This window comes from Lineus longissimus, chromosome 10 (assembly GCF_910592395.1).
Source record: "Lineus longissimus chromosome 10, tnLinLong1.2, whole genome shotgun sequence".
NCBI classification, from domain to species: Eukaryota; Metazoa; Nemertea; class Pilidiophora; order Heteronemertea; family Lineidae; genus Lineus; species Lineus longissimus.
Window position 1 is genome coordinate 3,135,150 of NC_088317.1, and position 20,380 is coordinate 3,155,529.

The 20,380-nt window shown below is 42.8% G+C and overlaps 1 protein-coding gene across 4 annotated transcripts in view; it reads right to left on the reverse strand.

The window, feature by feature from the left end:
- The window catches only part of LOC135494394 (uncharacterized), a 66,091-nt gene extending 46,551 nt beyond the window's left edge, over positions 1 to 19,540 (reverse strand). The window contains exons 1-4 of one of the 4 annotated variants that reach the window (XM_064782316.1): positions 19,132 to 19,540; positions 5,330 to 8,371; positions 4,725 to 4,943; positions 4,366 to 4,386 (exon numbers count right to left, since the gene is read on the reverse strand). In XM_064782316.1, the coding sequence (XP_064638386.1) occupies positions 4,366 to 4,386; positions 4,725 to 4,943; positions 5,330 to 8,371 (3,282 nt within the window). In that variant the 5' untranslated portion in view covers positions 19,132 to 19,540. The other 3 variants (XM_064782317.1, XM_064782314.1, XM_064782318.1) reach the window with 3 other exon arrangements.
- Between the last annotated feature and the right edge of the window lie 840 nt (positions 19,541 to 20,380).

The following is a 20,380-nucleotide window of genomic DNA, read 5'->3' on the forward strand; positions in this document are numbered from 1 at the left end:
TAGGCGTCAGCTGTGTTGCAGCAGCACACGATTCGCATCACAGGGTAATTTCTGGTTCGTTCACATGAATTAATTTACATTTTATATTTATATTTTATACTCGCACCCACAGGTGCTGCATATGATATGCATGATAAGTGACACTGAAAAAATGCTCTAATCCCAGTGGTGGCATTTTTAGTAGAAATACTGATGAATATATGTAGCGATTATACGGCAAACCCGAAATGCGACATGAGGCTTTTCTTGGTGTATCAAAACATGGAGCAGGGGGCGGCACGTTTACAACAACTTCACACCGCGGCAGAATAATGACGGGCGAGTGAAATGATTTTTTCCTCAAGTATGGCGTGTCTCACCGGCATAATCGGATAGCTGTCACACACCGCTCGCCGCATATGTCTGCGAAACGATCGATGCGACACTGCAACGGCAAGCGAGGTATCTTTTATACGTATACGCAACCATTAAATACAGCTGGATCCTCGACACGCAACACCCATTATATCAGCTGAAAGAGCCCGGTGTTCGCCACGCCGGCATAAGTCTGTTTTCATCTCTCTGACGTCACGGCGTGTGTGGTACGAATTTGAAAGTAAGTGTCTTAATGCTGATGTCGTTTGATACATATTTTGAAGGAAAACCAATCATCAAGAACAGTTATGAGAACAGTGGTAATGACCGTGACATTTTTCACTCCTCACTAGATTGTTAGCGAGAGAAGAGAATGTCGATTAGTCACATTTCTCACTAATCGAAAAAACAATTTGCGAGAAATGTCGCCGCAGATATTTTCCTGTTTTGGAGAAAGGACATTTTTTGGGACTGTGGTTTAAGTGAACGCGAACCGCAAACTATTGAGCCCATCAAAATTAGTGCCCAACGTTGAACAATACACGCAATGCCGCCTTAGTAATAAGAAACTAGGAAATGTTAAAAAAACGACACGACTGAGGTCGAAAAAACTTGTCCGAAGAGGACTTGTGTCGGGGATAAACCGCTTCACAGGTCAACCATTTTCGTGAAGGATAAAGAAAACGATTTCTAAAAATATCTCGTCAAAGAAAATTTCGTTTGGTCACGGCAGGGAGTTTGATGAATAGCATCAACGCACTTAAAGATGTAGAGTTTGTTCCGAAACTATTTACGGGAAAGCAGGATTTACTGGCAACAGTACTGGCCACCTATACGGGGGTGACTAACCTCATAAAAAACCGGTGCTACAGCCGTTCCAACACAGACGGAGGTACTTTTAGCAATCATGGAATTGAACGCAAATGCTAATCCATACTGAACTTTCAGCGGTATTGTCTCCGTAGCCCTCGCCCATACGCGCGCTGTCCGGAAGCTCAGCAATGTCAATAGAGGGTCGAAATGGCTTATAATTATATACTTTAAAGATTTAATTAAGACTAGTGATTTATTTTACTATTTAATCATAAAGATTAGTCTACATCATAATAAGCCTTTGTTCATACTTTGTAATGTAACGCCATCATTGAATTATGTATATATACATGTACATCAGGCCTGGCTGTTCAAAAAAGCACAAAAGTGACGTTCCTTAACGGTTACGTTAAGTATCCTCATGGAAATTATCTCTTTGAGTTAATCCCATTAGAATTTTCATGTAAAGACTTAACGGCGCCGTTAAAACTCACGTGATTTTGAACGACCCAGCCCAGTACTTCAGAAGGACGCACCGTGGCAACTTGAGGCAACAGAAATATATCATCCAGTTTTTGGGTTGCGGAACCCTGGCGAATGTTATCAAGTACATGTATGAACATGTATGGATAAGACTAATTTACATGTACAAACATGCACATGATATTGCAATCAATGTGATCTGCAACGGCTGTATTCACGATTCTATGCGGGTTTATCATGATTTAACGCGCTGGGCAGCATAAAGGACAGGCCATTATCTAAAGATATCTTAGCCGTGAGATTCGCGTTGTGCTTTGAAGTGCTCGTGGATTGGCAGGATGTCAGGAAAATCGGGCCCCGTTTCTCCTCCGGGTATATACGTCCCGTATTGCTGGCACGGCGATTTGTTCCGGTCAAATTTCTGTTAGATTATGCATGCAAGTAAATAGGCCCGATGCGTAAGATCGTCTACGTAACCAGTCGCAAAAGAAATAAAAAATTAGCCCAACAAATCGGCCAAGTAAAACATTGTTTTATCAAGCGATAAACAAACGGGGTTATTTAGGGGTACATCCGGGTTTGAAGGAGAGAATAGGCCTACTCAAAGTTAGGCATACGCATCGCACAAAACTACAAAAGCGAGCCGCCGCCGCCGCCTAATAAATATTTGATCACGGAAAAGTTGTGAATTGGTGTGCGAAAGAAAACATGAGGACTAGTCTTCATTTATTCGAAATGCTCTGAGTGATCACGGACCTATACATTTTCTTTTAAACGTATTCTAGGTCACGTGGCATGATACATGCGGCATGTGCGTGATGTAAAATGTCAACAATACATGTAGTGCTATTCTACATGTACTTAGATTTGGTACTTTAAAATCCGAAGATTGTGATCAGTGATCGGGCCTATGATTTGCATGCAAATCATAGGCTCGATCAGTGACCTCGGAAAGAATTTCATGGTATGTTATTTACACCGCCGATCCGACACATAAAAATAGACCTAGAAATAGCAATGATGACAAAGGTTATTGTGTCACAGTGATTGATGTTTCGTGACGCGACACGGCACGAATATTTCACCACACCGACTCGCTCTCCGTTTTCCCCGAGAATACTGTCTAGGGAGGTTGAGAACAGCGACTTATCAACGACCCTTCTACGTATAGGGATAAAACTCTCAACCTCCTAACATGAACTGACACTTTATGTCCATGATGAGTTTTGCCTTGAATAACAGTAAAAACCTAATGTTATGCATTTCCATGATTTGTATATACCATTATAACGTGGCTGAAGTACATGTACACCGCTGGAGAAAACAACAACGGTAATAAATGATCACGATATATTCTCACCGCGAACCGACATGACCGAAGAGGCGAATTTCACATTCATAACCTGTGGGGCGTTATGATCCACAAGGTTTGAATTCAATATTGAAAGTTTACCTGTCATAAGAAGACCTAAATAAAAGATAGCCAGTTTACCCTTGAACTCAACTTGCCATGACATTGTAAAAAAATGCCGGACTTAATGATTGCGAAACACACCTACGTAAATCCGCCGGATTGGATATAAATGAAGGCGATGCACACATGATTACAGAACCCACTATCGTAACAACTCGTAAATAAAATACTCGGTTAGCTCATTAATTTGTACGTAACTACATTATTCAGACAGGAGAACGTGTTATATAGATGTAGGTGCGCTTTACAGTAAACTTGGCCGATCGCGATATAATTTTCATCCAGTAAACTGCGAAGGCATGATTTTTTAAGATTATTGTAACTGACTAATTAATCAGACAAAATACATATGAAACAAACTGAACATGGCACATGTAAAGGAATTGGAATGGATGACGACAGGTCGTGAATGCACAAATGAAAACTGCGACAAAATACATGTACATGTACAGAAAAAAAACTCTCAATGAATGGTTATTGTGAGCGGTTAACTGCGGATGAGCGGACGAAGGGATGACCACGCACTGAAAATACTGACCACCCCAAATCTGCTGAAATTATTGCAGAAACCGCAAAATTTTAGCGGACGTCGTATTTTCGCGGAATTCAAGGATATAGGAACTTGATACGAAATTACATTAACACAGAATCGAAAGAAATTTCATAGACCGCCAATCATTTTTTTCAAAAGGGATGCGAAAAACAGCCGATAGTGATTTAAACTGTTGCTCATGTTAGATGTTAATTTTGATTCCAGCAAATCTGGTGTGAAAATCACACTAAACAGGAACGCTATGAAGGAAAACTAAAAGAGGTAAAACAAAGCATTGTTAGCAAACAAAATCACTGATTGGAAAGCAAAGACTGGTTGTCAAGATTTCCCCATGAATGGAGGACAAGTGTTATCGTCGACCATAGGTTAATGATAACTGCAAAAAGCTAGAGGCATCAAACAGACTATAATGGGTGAAAATATTATGAGAGATGACCACCAAAACCATGACAGTGTCCATGTAGTGTCCCGGAGCAAATGGCTGGATGGTTTATCTTACAATCAGTCTAAGTCTGAATAAGTCCTATCGCTCTCAGTCATTTAAAAAATAATTCGGTTATTTTTAAAACAACTGAAAGCGTTCATTTAAAAGAAGTAAATTTATTTCGACTTCGTAACCAATTGCAATTTGCTGCGGGACTGCACCTTTAACCACCATCATGCAGACTCTACTCATTTGCATACTCACCTTTGACTTCGACATGGCGCACTGTGATTGGTTAAAACAAAATAAAATCATCTTAGCAATGCACCAAGTCAGGAGAGTAACAGTCCGGAGGTTAATGAGGGAGTTCATGAGGACGAGAAAGAGTTGAACTCCAACCAGCCTCACATGTCCTGCAAACTGATAGCTAACATGTTCCAAAAGATAATGAAATCAGTGCTTTCCAAAAACTACGAAAACCGATTTTTTTTAGACTGGTCATCAGATGGATGAACTGGCCTCGCCGAAAGTTGCCACAGTTCAATCGAAATAATCACTTAGGCGTGAACAATAGGAAGTCTCACGTCGCTGGTGAAGACAACTAAAAATCTAAAATTACTCACCCGTAGCGCCCTCTCCTCCCTATCCAGCAGTGCAGGGTCGGCATACAAGTCATCCGCTCCTTGTTTCCTCTTCTTAGCCTCACCGACGAATCCCTGAGAGTTGGCAATCTCATCCAGAATAGATCGGCGCCGCTGTATTCGCCGTAATTCCGCAGCGGTTGGTTTTTTAATCCGTTTCAGAGAGCGTTTCGGTCCACTCGGTCCCCGCAAACGTTTAGACTGAAAAACAAACAACAACTTTACAGTATTTGGGGAAAATGATAAAAAAGTTTCGCATATTTGCAATGTTCTTTGACCGCCGCTCAACCTCATTTTAAATTCTCCAAACGATTTTGAGTTTATCAGCCACTCCTTCGTTTCTGTTCTTTCAGTTATAGTGAGAAGGTCTCTTCTGTGAAGCCTATCATCTTACAACAGAATGCAAGTGTACTCTTTAGTTATAATCATAATTTTACTAACACTAAAATATGCTCTTTAGATGAGTTGAAGCATTATGTGGCAATCAGAGACATGTCCGTTGATGAACTTGCTCCGCTAATCAACTGTGACATGGTGTGCCGAGAGAAGTCTTTACATTACGTTTAAGGCCGCACGCCACGACTTACCTCAGAATCCGATTCGTCCTTATTCTTCGTTCGGGCTGTTATATTATCCTGTTGCATCTTATTCCTCATTAACACCGTCTTCTTCATCAAAGGAGCCATGTTTTTCATCGCAGCCCGTTTCGGCGAGGTGCCCTTCTTGACCTGCTCTGGGCGGCCTCTTGGTGCGTCTTCGGCAGGCTTTGTAGAGTCGCCAGACTGACCAGCGGAGGCCTCGCTTGGTCTCCCCTTGGGGGAGTCAATGGGGCGCCCCTTAGGGGACTCACAAGAGCGCCCAGCCTTAGGAGAGTCACTGGACCTTTTAGGAGAGCTGCATGCACCTTTCTTCATGGGTTTCACTACAGGAGGTGGCATTGGCATTGGCGATATTTCTCCATTCTCAATCCTGATCGTGGACCATACGTTTCGCATGGGAGGTGGTCGTTGGCTCGGGGGCACTCCAGACGGTCCGGGTGAGGCAGCCTTCTCTGCTTTTCGTTGTGGAGGTTGCCTCCCCGTGTCAGGTGCTGTCTCCGAGAGACCTGACGAATCGCATTTGGTCTCTGCTTTGGACACCAGAGACTGCCGTTGCCTAGAAGACTCCATTCCCGAAAAATCAGCCATGCTGACCTTTGGTTCTTTGGACAGTTTCACCTTGGGGGCAGGCGATGTCTTTTGAACTATCCTTCCACACGGAGGACGGATTTTCACAGGGTAGTCTTTCGAATCACCGCTTTGTTTTGGTTCTGATTTGGTGGGGGTTTGTGACCTAACCAATTTATCATTTTGAATCTCTGTCTCCTGAAGTGGCGCTTCGTTTTTGTCATCGCCCGAGTCTTTGCTGTCCGTCCAGTTCAGGTATTCGCTATTCGCATCATTTTCCACCGAAACACATGTTACACTTTCTTGGTCACTTACAACACTAGTTGCAAGCTCACTATTTACATTCGTGTTTTTCATTTCGCTTTCGGTATCCACACTCTTTATTGTTTCTTTATTTACACAAGAACTTTTCATCTCAAAGTCCATATTTTCCTCTTTCCGTATGTCCTCTTCTCGCTTTTTTAAAGCAGTGGCGTTGACCTTATCATACAGCTGTATTTCCCGTTTAATGGCACTCTCCAAAATACTGTTCACTGATTTCCCCTCATAAGGGGAGCTTTCCTTAGGTTCTTGCCGAGGGGCACTGAGATCATAACTTGGTTGAGGAATCGCCTTAGGCCTATTCTCCATTCGCAGAGGCCTTGGAATATTCAAAATGGATTCTCGAACTGGTCCACCAGTTGCGTTTTCATTTGTCTCTTTGTTCTTATTTCTATATTTTTTCGAAAACGCTGGCATCAGTTCCTGTATGATGGCTGACACAGCTTCCTTGCTGTCCAGCTCCACTTCCTTGGCCGGACGCTCAGCGTTCCCTGAATTCCGTATTGTTGGACTGTTACGAGGACTTCCAAGCAACGTAGGCGACTTGGTGTGCGGGCTCAATACGGGCATTTGGGGCGAGGGCAATGGGCTAGTCCCGCGAATAAGAGGAGGTGGAATGGCTACAGGGGTCTTGACATCGGCCATTGAAAGCGGAGGTGGAGACCCCGATTCTCCCGGTCTATTGTGTCCTCGCGGCGCAGGGAACCGAGGCGTACTGAGTGCCATTCTTGGTTTACTGTGAAAATACGATGGTGAAGGCCTCGGCTGCATTGCTGGAGATGGCGATATTTTGTCTGATAATGGCGAACTATGACTAGAGTCTGGTATTTCAATCCTAAGTGGAGTAGCAGCCGCTGGCTTACTACTACTAGGTTCGCGTTTCCGTGGCGGAGGTGTTTGTGAATGCTGTATCATCCCGTTAGGTAATCTAACTGCCCCATTGGGCACCCTGAAGTCCTGTGGGGGCACTGGATAACCTGGGTGTAGCTTTCCGTCACTTCCTAACAGATATCGCTGGGACATTGCGTGGTGTAAGAGCCGCATCTGTTCTAACTGAGCGGGTGAGTGCTGCGAGAGCTGAGGATGCATTTGAGGACTTGTTCTCGGTGGAATCTGGGGCGTCCCTGCTCGAGACACCTCTGACCCAGGCCGGCTTATAGCCTTAGGTGTGGATTTTGGCGACTCTTTGCCCGAAGTTGCCCTTAGATTCGGGCTCATTGTTGGACTTGGTCCCCTGATTTCCCCCTCGCGTCCTGAATAAGTTCCTTTGGGAGATGGGCGGGGAACTCTGTTGACGTGAGGATGTGGTAAACCCTGAGTCATGGGTTGTGTCGCCATAGGCGACGGCGGCGCGGAGAACGGCAAATGCCCTTGCAAAAATGCGCTCTGATAGGCTTGCATTACATGAAGCTTCTGTTGCCGCATTGCCTGGAAAGTCGAATCCACAGCCACGCTTTCTTTCGTTTTCGGCGGCTCCCTAGCCGTGGGGCTCGCAAGCTGCATATCTCTCTGCTGTTGCTGCTGATGCTGCCTCTGCTGCACATAATGCTGCATCTGTAGTTGCTGCCGGCGCTGCTGTTGAGTTAAAAGTTGCGGGGTAGGCGACTTCTGCTGATTCTGCTGCGACACCCGCTCGTACTGTAGCAATTTCTCCTTCTTTGGATTACGCGGGGCGTTGGTGGTGTCGCACATACCACTAGGTCGCGGTGAGAGTAAGTCGTGACGCTTCACCAATCCCAACTCATGCTGCTCTGCCGGGCCGGTAGTATCTGCGCTCCTACGCGTAGTCTTAACAGATAAATCTAAGGGACTATCAGCATCGCGAGCCTGCTTTTTAGCTTGAAATGATAAATCCAATGGCTGCACATATAAGTCTGAATCTGAACCTGGCGTTGAAGCACGCGACAAAGAAGTCTGCTCAATTTTCCTAACAGTTTCAGACGGAACGAACTTCATTTGTTCTATATATTTGACCGTTTCGTCGAAGGCTCGGATCCTTGCGTGAGTCATGTCTATCTCCTTGGCCGAATTGGCATCGTGGAGAAGGAGGCGTCTGGCGACCGTGGGGTCCATCAAAGAGTGTCGCTGGAGCTCCCGGGGATCGGCGGGCCGCACCTCACTAGGCCGCCCGGTAGGATACATCTGCAAGACATACAGAGACAATTTTGAGTTAAATTATTAAACAGATATTTCTTCCATCCGATCATCAAATGACTACCAGAGAAGTGTAATTTCACCCGTTTGCTAATTTGAGGTCAATCAAAATCAGCTTGATCAGTTGACTAGACGATGTTCTTGAATCGTGCCAAATTAAGAAGTATGTGCAATAATATATTTAGGAAGCATCTCGGATCCAGGATATGTATTGTTACTCGATCTACACGTATATACTGGATGACCCGTACATGAACTCATCACATACATGTGTATAGTTCAGTTCAGATGTTTTATTCAAACGGGCTTGTTTATTATTTAAATAAAGGCCGGTTGTTTTTTTAGTCAGCTGGTTAAACACACTTGGCGAGCACGAAGCGAGAGCGTGCATGGGATCGTATCCAAATAATTCAGTTATTTCATACTACTGTACTTGACGAATGTGGCTGCGGTAGTTAAACGGCGATAATTAAATCTGACAACAGCCAACGATTATATTAAAATAGGCCTATAGGGGACACGCCGGCCTGCCTATTGAATGAATTGAATTGAAATTAAACTTAAATCCAGGCCTTCCGTTTTAATCTTACAGCCACGGTCAAACTGAAGGGGTGCTGGCAAAGTTTCTATTGTGAGATAATTTCCCCTAAAATGTCAGCACGAATTTAGTTTAAACGGTAAATACTAGTTACATGTATCAACCGTGAGTACCAGGTGAAGTACACCTCCATCGCGGTGGTATGTGAATGAACCCTGGCTGTGTGCTGGCGATGTTTTTACACATCGAGAATGGATCCGAAGGTAATGAGAGCCATGCATTATGAAATGCTCCCTCGACGCCGCATTTTCAGACGCACAGGTGGAAACGCCAGCCGTACACTTTCCAGTTGAAAGAAAGAGTCAATTAAAGCGCGTATCGTGCTTTGGCTGTGTGTGTAGCTGTTGACGGCGAGTCGTTCTCCGTCGAGCCGTCACTTCAGTCATAAATCCAAACAAAAGCCATATTTCAGTTTTCCTGACTATATTTGAGGGTTTTTGATATCGGCTTCATGAACTACGGTACGGTATTGACTTAAAATAAAGCCCAACTCCATTCGTTAAAAAGCTTTGAAGCATGGGCCCAGGTGATGGCCTTCTAATGCATTGCATGGAATAATGGACTACCTCATACACTATGAGAACCACTACCTCTGGTGCTCAAGTAGTGAATGTCAGGCACGCAAGCTTTTATAGGGAGGCCGCCCATAAGCAGTACGTGCTTATTTTTTCTCGGCTCCTCGTTCGAAGTGAAATTTGATTAATTTGAAACTCAATCCTTCAACGATGTGGTGGATTTGAAATAGCACTTATCTAATGTTGAACAATGGTGCCATATGTTGCACAGTTATGAGACTAGTGGCCCAGCGCTTACCCCGAAATCATGGACCTGAACGTGGCGTCAAACGAGCCTGCCGTTTTTTGGGGCACGATGGTTGATATTCAAGACACTTATGTTTTACGAAAACGTATGAAGGACTTGACCTACATGTATATTCTTTATTTTGGCAACGATACAAAGTCGATGGTCGATATGTTGATAGTGTCTATGACTGATGAACAAATGGCAAAGTCTCCTTTGAATAAAGAACGCTAATATCGAGCGTTTAGTTTATTTGTCACGGTACTTCCGGAAGCGACACTGTCGTAATCTAATCGCGTGCAGCAAATGGGGTTTGTTGTCATTTGATCCTACGCCGTGTGTACATGTACGCGTCTGGCTGAGCTAAAATCAATACAGAAAGAGCGAACTGCACCAGACATTTTATTCGTATTGGAAAATCCAACAGCTTTTCCGGTTGTAAATTTATAAAACTATAATTCAAATATAGGCATCCGCTTCAAATTATAGATTCACCTTTTCAACAAAAAAAACGTTACAGAATAATGGCAACACGTTTTGGTTTTTTTTGTCCCAAAATTCATAGCGAACTGATCCACATTGAGCTTTTGGGTTTCACCGAACACTGCGAGTGTGAAGCAAAAATGTTTGCCAAAAGCGAGGCACCTCGCGAGAGGTTTTGGAAAAAACGACAACTCCACCGTAGCAGTGTTTGTTGACTGAAACCACAACTGACAAATTCGTGTTTCGGCAAGAGGCCATAGACACAACTGAACGTATAGCAGTCACACAGTTTGTGTCTATCTTTTATTTGGCTTGTATAAATTCATCCGTGCATATCGAGCGGTTTTTACATAGTACTCTAGTAGCCCAGTCGGCGCGTGACCGAGACCTCAATGAAGTCAATGAAAAAGCACAGTGCATGGCAACATTATTTCTTGCTTATTTATGTTGTCCCGATTCGCTTACGTCTCGATAGATCGATAGATAGGCGTATCGAGCTGGCGATAACGTGCCGTCATTGTGTGGTACGATGTATGCTAGCGAGTATGTGCGTAGGTGTGTCTCGTCCTGCTTTGCCGACATAGTCAGCAATGAGGCGAACGCATCCAGATAACTAATCGGTCTTGTATCAACACTAACGTCATGCGAATAATATGACAATAGTCTTCGATTGTAAACACACAGTATTCCCAGGAATAAATGCGGCTCAATTACTCACATGCACGCTTACGTAACACACCCGTCACGATAATGTAAGATAATACAAACGTTCTCTGTAGTCGCTTAAAATTGGTTCCTCTGCATTTCTGCGACACGCAAAAATATGGATCTTTGTACTTTATCCTCTTTCTTTTTCAACTCGCGAAAATAAAGATAATTTTTTACGATTTTAATTTAGCAGAGAACAACTTTATTGTTCAATAAAATTATTTGAAAAAGAAGAAGGACCTTCGGCTCTTCCAGGTGTTACACACACAACCCCGTTGGTCTGTTGCTTTAAAAAGAACTATCCAATTAACGATAACGTAACGGTTCTGCGCTCTACGCCTCAACAAAGAAGATCATAAATTTTATTACTGGCTCTTGAAACACATATCCTTAACACAATTCAAATTGTAAATACTACATGCATTATATTTACTTCCTCATCCAGCTTCCGAGGTTTAAAATGGCTTGTCGAATCAGGATGTGACCTCATTCAAACACCGAAACTGCAGTCGCACGGCACAAACCCTCGCCGCGGAATGAAGCATTCCTTGTTTATTTTCGGTCAGCGGTCTTCACAAGGCAGAACGGTGGGCGTTCGAACTCGAGATCGGAGAAGGAAATGGCAAATAAACGTATTCCCAATTGACACCAATGAAAACAGGGTGTCACCATGGTCACCGTGATGACGTAACCTGAGACATTGTCGGCTGTGTCGGAAGATGAACCGGGGTTAATGTGGCGGTTCTCGGCATGTGATGTGGGTTTTTTTTGTCGAAATGTTGGTCAAAGCAAGTATAGATTTATTCTTTAAATCATATTTGGTCAAAGGTATATCACGATCACAACATGGTTTTGTCCTTTTTATGAATTTTATATAAGAAAAGCCTCCGTACACAATGTAAGGCCTTCGTTTTTTACCTTCCGAGTGCACTGAGAACGTGCAGGTTGAGTCTGTTCGTCAAGTACACAGACGAATTATGATTTAATTCACCGGTTTGCCGTAGAAATTAAGCCCAGGGAAACCGTTCGTAGTTATAGGCCCTTTATGTGTTATAATGCGGGCTTCAAGAGTTAATGATTATGTATATGACTTTGAAGTGCTACGTGGACGGAAGTAGTATTTATCATTAGAATATTCTATAAGCGCCGATAAAAATAGGCCTCGCCAAAATAAAAACCGTGATTTTAGTCACCACAGCCTCGGGCTGACGGGCTGACGAACGTGAACGATTGCAAGTATGCTGGTAGTAGACCGCATACAACTGTTATCTGCATGGAAATACGTGCGCCAAAGTGTCTTAAAATAATTCTATTAGCCTAAAAAACTATAAAAACTATCTTTGACTAGACCCCATTTTAGTATAATTTTCCCAGCCATCAAAAAATGGAACGTTGACTAGACCACACAACTCTCAGTCTGAATTTCAAAATCCCGTAGGCAACAGCGTCAGCGGGCCTATACAGAATGGCCAGGTAAGGTATCTACATTTAGGCTAGTATTTTTGATAAAATCAAATATTTTGTGAATTAAATTCATAGCGCGAGTTGCAGTAGATGTGATGCGAGTCGTATTTTTAGAACGCCGTGTCATTTTCCACGCAGACGTTCCAGTCAACAAACAAGCAATGGCGTGATCGCGCTTACTCGCTCCCGCGCCCGTGGAGCATTGGATCCGAGCAGACCATCGATTTTTCTCTAGCTTACACGCGAGGAATACTGTAGCCAATAGAAAGCTGGATGATTCCGTAGGCTCTCTTTCATTGCTGGCCGGTGTATGTGATTGCTGGCGCGGCAACAATCTGGTTTATATGCATTTTGCTCACCGTTACTTTTGTTTTGAGGCAAAACTCTCAGACTGAAAACGTTGTTGGTGAAGAAAAAAATTGTATTCGTTTAAATTCCTCGTTCGTTCGTTCCTTCAAAACTTTAACCTGAATCTGGGAATTTTGATTACTGAATATGAATTTCATCAATCCCGATGTTTATTTCTAATTGCAGTGGAACAAACTGTGAGTAATTAGCAATGCAGCCTGCACACGTATTTTTATGGCAGTTGCCGCGTGAACAAATTAACGACGACGCAATTGCCTAAATCACAAAAAAGTGACGCACACAAACTGGCGAAAATAGAATATACTGAAAGTGTCTAATCAAAACAAGTGAGGAAAATAAAGAGCAGAGCTCGCATACGTGTTCAAATTATTAATAGTCTTAATACGCTATTATATTATCGGATAATGGAATAATCAATGAATAATAGAAACGTAGGCTACAGTTTTCGCCAAAATTAATAATTAATTAAGAGCTAATTGATTATTTCGACACTGCCATTTGAGCGATTCATTGGTGATCCGCATTCAAAGCAGTCATCGTTAAAAAATTTAGAACGTCCGCTTCCGTTCGAGACGAAATATAGGCCTATTACAGGGCACGGCTGTTCAAAATAACATATTTCCCGAAACTGGTCAACCATGGTCAAGTAAAAATAAGAAAATTTACAATGATGACGGCATGACTGACGCCGAGGGTGTAGAACCAAACCATGCAGTACCGCGATCATCGAGCGCTATAAAAAAAAGTCATTTACCTAAAACGCCGTACCTAAAAACCTGCAAAGCATTCAACCATCAACAGCGCGACAAGATAAGGAAAAGCATCACGGAAGAAAATTTCACACGCAGGAACTTACAAAATGCTCACTGGAATTTGTCCCGTGATGAGAACAGCCTCAAATTATGAAAGAATACAACCGCCTTATTATTCTCAATCGCCCGGATCGATCACTAGAAAAACATACGCTTTCTGTCTAAATACAGAAAATGGCGAATTTGAGTAATCATGGTAATCACTGTGCAAATATGTGGCCAACCCACATGAACCGTTAAAAGTACCATTTTCACCGCGTCTACACTGACGTACGTACATGTTTACGGCGCCGATAGAAAAAGATATCCACACAATCGATAAACAAACCTTCAGCGACGGAACACTGAAATATATATAAATGCCTCCCTAGTCTTTGTGTTCCGCCACGAAAAGCGCTCAACTCGACCAACTACGGAAAACCATATAATAAAGCCTAGCCTTAAAATTTGCTGATGAAAACTCCCGTCGCCAAATAATTTCTCACTTGCCTTCGACGGCAAAAGTAAACAGGCTGACGATCTATAAAACTAGGATAATACGCGGCTCCATTGCCACAGCCAGCGTAAATACTGAGCTTTATTTGACGCGAACGCGGCCATTTAATGAAACATATACAAAGTACGTCGATCGCGATATCATACCAGACAGCCATGAATACATATCTACGTACAAATAATAAAACACTATAAAATTCTCTATCTTTACTCCATGATATTGATATAAACACTGATATTCCAAACAATGCTGACCTTATATCCAAATTTCCATACAGCTCTAAAATACGCAGATATATCCAATGAGAGTATTCCTGCGAATAATCCGAGTGTAATTTCTACCGCAGAAAGATCGTCACTGAATTCCACACATACACGACAGAAAAAGATCGGTAATAATCCAACTGATACCGCGATCTGGCCGCCGTGAAAAGTGCGTTTCTACTCCTCAATGGCGCTCACCAGTCGCGTATAAACCCTGGTTGTGTTACGAGACGTGGACACGTGGTACAACACCATACAGCAGGCCAACTTCGTTGTGAACTATTAATTATACACAGGCGAGTCGGAAAGGTTCTGCCGACGATATCACTACAGTCTGTTCGGAATTACCGAGTAGGTGGCTTTGTTCGCCGATCGACGAAGTGGTGGATGGAGCGGCGGCGCGGAGCTAAGTGGCCCCGGGGTTCTTTTATGCAACTGTGGCTATTTGCATTTGAATATCGGTTGTGTATGCTTTCGCTGACCGTAAAAGACAGTATTGTCCTTTACTAGATTACTGACGCGGGGTTTTTCGCCAAACTGACGATCGTCGGCCCCGCAAAGGTGCAAGATTTCTGTTTTGTTTTTTGCATTACCCACGAAACAGAAAATAGATACATGTGCGTGCGAAAATATTTTGATTTATTGAGTGACTGACCTGCTATAGTTGTATTGATTGTGGGCCTGGTGTCTACGCAGATGGCACAGACTTTCAGCCTGCTTGAATTTCATGTATACACCGACATACCCGGCTCCTCGGTAATAAACATGCTCGGCATCTACAATGTATTTGAATGGGTTTAGTGGCCGTCGCGCAAGTCAGAAAAGGGCGTCCATTTTTCTTTACACGTGGTCAAGGCCAATAAAAAAATACAGGTAACATTTTCTTTTAAAAACGGTATTGTTGCGTTTTATTTTTTCCCAAACATATAGCCATAATTTAATGGGATATAAAATTACGTCTTTTATCAATTTCTGAAAATTGTCTCGGTGGGCCGTGTCAAGTCATTCTGGTAAAACATGTATCATAGTACACCTTTAAATAAAATTGATGAGTGACCTATTGATTCAGTGGCTGGAACGGATTTCTCTGCTATAAAAGTAAAGAAATATCTAGGCGTTTTTCTGTTTCAGGCAGCGGGCACTAAACGCGATATTGACTAAAAATTTGGGCTGATGTTTTATACTAGCATTCGAATGGGCGAACCACCGTGACGCGTCACCGAGAAGGCTGAGGATTTTAAAAACTCGTCTCAGGCTTTTAACCTGTTGGTTATAACAACATTAAACACAAAGATATTTTGTCATTACTGTTTAATTACTTTGCCAAGTATTGATAAGGAATAACCTTTCAGACTGGATAAATTTTTCCAAGGAATAAAAAAATGGACGAAGTGTGTTCGTATTACGACGGCTATACATGTTCACTACCTGAAAAGTTGTCCGCCATGGGGTACATAACAACAAAAGGCGACTTGACATAATAGCTTTTACTGAACTGTCCGGCACGTTAATCAGTCGGTTGATAATACGGGTGCCATCTGATGGTTGAGTAAGTGACGTAAGATTGCGGACGGTTCGACCAACCGAGGCTGAGCCCGTGTTCGTCATGATGCTAACCGACGGCCGGGCCAATCAAGCGGCCGGGCCGTGCAACATATTCCGACCAAGCTGGGTTAACGACTCGACCTGCTTGGAGCATGGGATCAGTTGGGTGTAAATTTGAAACTTTACTGACGAGATGGACTTCAGCAGCACGAAGGCAACATCAAATACAAGTATACTGGTGCATTTTCTGCACAATTATAGGAATTATATCACATTCACTGGTATTCATAATTAGCAAATTCCGTTTTACCAGCAGTTCTGTCATTACGTGCCGATTGTCTAAAGCGGATGAGATAATTACTGGCTGGTTACTGTAGCATACACAGCTGAATGTCACTGCGTGCAAACCTCAGAACATTTATAAAAGCAAAGATAGAATAAAGGTCAAACGAGCGAATCTTGATATTGAGGCTGCGGCCTGGTACTTTATCGCCAATTCTCCTCAGCAGCCTTTTCCCTTCGATTCCAGACAATGGAGAAGTTAAGATTTCGATCCGAGAACGAAATGATTTTTTCTCTGGTTGACCGGAGGTGGTCATCAAGTCAAGTTCACAGTTTTGCTTTATTACATCCAGGCATTCTGCATAATAAGGCTTTTTTTACTCAAATGTCGTATACAAAATATCGAGCGGCGCTCACACTGACGATTTTACAACGCCACAGTTAAATACATTGATACATTCATACATGTAAATGCACTCTCTTTGTTCGTTATCGGATCGAACCCAGTCAAAGGCCTGCTGTTATTATTTCAAACCCCAATAACTCTTTCAGGAAAAAAACACTTAACCGTTATCTACCTACATACATGTACTGAATAATCCAATGCATGCGATAAACCGCCAACCTGTTTAAGTAGAACAATACATTTTAAAGGTAAAAGCAGGTCCGTGGGTAAATGTTTACGCGGCAATGCAATAGTTAGGCTGAAGGCTTTTCCGATATTTGGTCAACATAACCTTCTTGTTATGTACCCTATGAGCAATGTACATTTACATGTACGACCGGTAATACACTGCTGACTAAATGCTAGTCTCGAAATGCGCTGCTTGTACCGAACCTAGTTCGTTGTACGACTAGAGGACAGGCACCTGGACAATCAATGATTGTCCCACTTTGAAATACATGTAATCTGAATGACCTACATTGAGGAATGACGAACTGTCGTATTTTTGCGGCCCAGGCCTAAACGACATTATGATAGATGAAAGCAAACTTCAATGATACTTCAAGTTTATATTGTAATCACTGTATTACGGCGTTTGACAATTTAGTATAGCCTCATCTCACGAGGTGCGCTGCACGGCCGGGTAAACGCGGACATTGAAGAGCGCCGTATTGTTCGGCGCATAACTGATTTAGTGTGCCCACGGCTTTGTCAAGTTGGCGAAGTGTGTGGCATAGAATACAAATATAGGTCACTCGTCAGACGAATACAAATCAATGTAACGGTACTATGTTTTTTGAAACGCATATCCAATATCCAGATAATGATAAGGTTTCTGTGAATAATTCAGTGAACACATGTGCTGCCATCTTACGGACTACAATGACTCTCTTTGGTGTCGGAGACAGAGTTCAGTTAAGACTTCGAATCTACATTTACATGTATCCTTCTCTACTGCTCTACATTTTATGCGCGCATCTGTCATACATATATCATATGACAGATGCGCGCATAAAATGTAGAGCAGTCTATGCATATACATGTAATGATATTGGAAGCTGGTCAAACTCTCACAACTAGTATCCGTCATCCCTACTTTAGTGAGGTTTTGCAATCACCAGGTTTAATAGGCCATACGACGACGTCTATCTATTGTGTGGGTTCACCAGAACAATAAACGTCGTCGTAGGGCCTAACCGGGGAGGACCAAAGGCCGAGCTGATGCTTTTCGAAGCAACTGGACACGTTTTGAAGGCCAAGCCGAAAGTCATCAAATGCGCCAAGCTCGTCATTATAGTGGGCATCCTGGGCTCCTCCTGCAGAAAAATATCATTCGGAAATCATCGAGTGCGATTTCGTCCTGGCATTTTGGAGCCAAAAAAGGATTAAAAAGAAACTTTTCAAAAATTGCACTTTGAGATTTTACCGGGATTCAAAACGTATTCTCTCCGCCCCAGCTTCTATATAATTAATTAATGAATTGATCAATTAATTGATTGATTAAAAATACAGCCATGAATTATATTCTAATGAGATTTTGAACAGACTATGCCCAATAAGGCATAAACACTTGGCATTCCGTCCGTAATTCTCGCCCGAAAAGCGTCACTGAACGTGACCCACTTTATAGATTAGGCCAAATTGTCACAAACGATCTCATGAAAAATATATTGATATTGATTTACGTCTTTGTTTACATTCATTCTGGGTCGAAGAACTATATAATATGCATATCGAAAGGAAAATGGAACGCCATTGTAACGTTATCGGACATTGACAATGACCGGGCGTTCAAATCGAGGAAGTAAAAAGGTTTGCGAACGACTTTAGTATTTATAAATGGCCGCTTTCTCAACCCTTATGAAAACATAACATATCAAAGGACGAAAATTGTAAATGTAATTTATTTACAGCGATTTTCTGATTGAAATTTTACCGATTCTTCACAATACATATGAAAGCTGTGAACGAAGCTATAATCCAATCTTGCGTAAGGAATTTGGTGGAGGCGCGCAGTTTGGGCCGCCGTACCCTATCTCCCAATGAGAGGAACAACTCACCACCGGGAACCACCTGTGCGTGACGGCTATACACCCTTTCCAGTTTTGGCGCAAGAACGAATAGGGGATGTCAACCACAACCCGAGTGCACTGAGAAAGTAGGACCACTATGACCACCCGTGGTCGGGTATTATGTTTTAGCCCATTTTAGCTTTAGCAAGTCTGAAGGGTAAATCGAGCGAAAGGACTTCTCTGTTAAGTCCTTTCGCTCGTTGATTGTAATATTTCCAAGGACCTCACAAGTCCGTGTTCTTTCCGTTTGCCGTTACTGAACTGCCTGGGGCGATTGGCAAAAGCTTGACCCATGATAGATACAATGAACAATGGCTGATATCAAACATGTCAAAGGCAACGCCTAATCAATGTGGCAATGATATATCGGCTATACTTTTTATCGGAATGTGCCAAGTGTGTACATGTACCTGCGTGACGAAGCATGTCAAATGATTTTCAAAAGATTGACTTCTTCTGCCTTTTGTTATCAAAGGAATCTATCCGGGTCGCGATGAATTCCCCAATCTTCGCTGATCCGGTCTATTGCGGCGGTCGACACTTGGTAGGTGCGTTCCTGCTCACTGAACTTGGTTACTCTAAAGTCTAAACTAATGCCGTAATGCTGCAGAAAACTCGAATGCCTCCACCACGGACGTCATGTCTATGAATAGAATACATATTTATAGCGAGTTTTCGCAAATCCCCAAAACGCCAAGGTGAACCCCTGTCTCATTGTTCGACATCGTGATCAGGAGCTCGAACAATTGGATAGGCGTTCACGTTGCCGTTTCTTGGCTTTGCGAAAACTCCCTAATGTGTATAGAGATCCGTTCAACAACCGACTAAAAAGCGAATCACGCGAGTCTTGTATTGATGGTCTGCACTAAATCCGATCCGCCATAGTACGGATGGTCGGTCACATGATCGATGGCCGCCGGGTGCAGCCTACGACATCATGAACCCGGACCTGTATCGATTTTTCTCGGGAACATTCAGGAAATACACTCAACGACCAAGCAGCGGGACGGGAAAAGCGTAGCTAGCTTTTTGGTTTTGAGGGCAAAATGCTCTCGGGGGGAGGGGGAGGCGGAGCAAACTGATTCTTTTAGAGATGTTCGGCCAAAATCACGGTCAAAAACACATTTGCCCTCATCCGAAGACAGGTAGTGCAGTTATCGCACTGCGGTCACAAGATTACCTCGAATACTTCACTTCTGCTCTTGAATACGAATCGATCCGCTTTTGCTGGTATGACGATAAAATGTATTGTTAGTCTACAAAAAAGAAAACGTACCACCACGACAGCTGCTAACATATGTTCCACTAGTCTATTGATTGTTATTTCCTTTCCATCTCGTACAGACCGTTATCAAGCGCATCAACGCATCGTCATACTAGTATCTAAAACGTGTCATTTACTTTTTCAACATGATACATGTATAAAACAGCAGGGCCTTTAGGTGGGGTATGGGCGTTACTCCCCTCCCCAGACGTCATTTATGTACATTACAATGTCATCATTATTATCATTAATATCATTATCATTTTCATTATTATCTTTGAGAAAACCCTTGAACCCGAACTTTACATATTCAAGGTGTTCGGTGTGACAAGCAGTATCTCTACTAAGTGTATGGCGATAGCTATCTGCGTAGAGAACGGTTCACTCCCCCGACT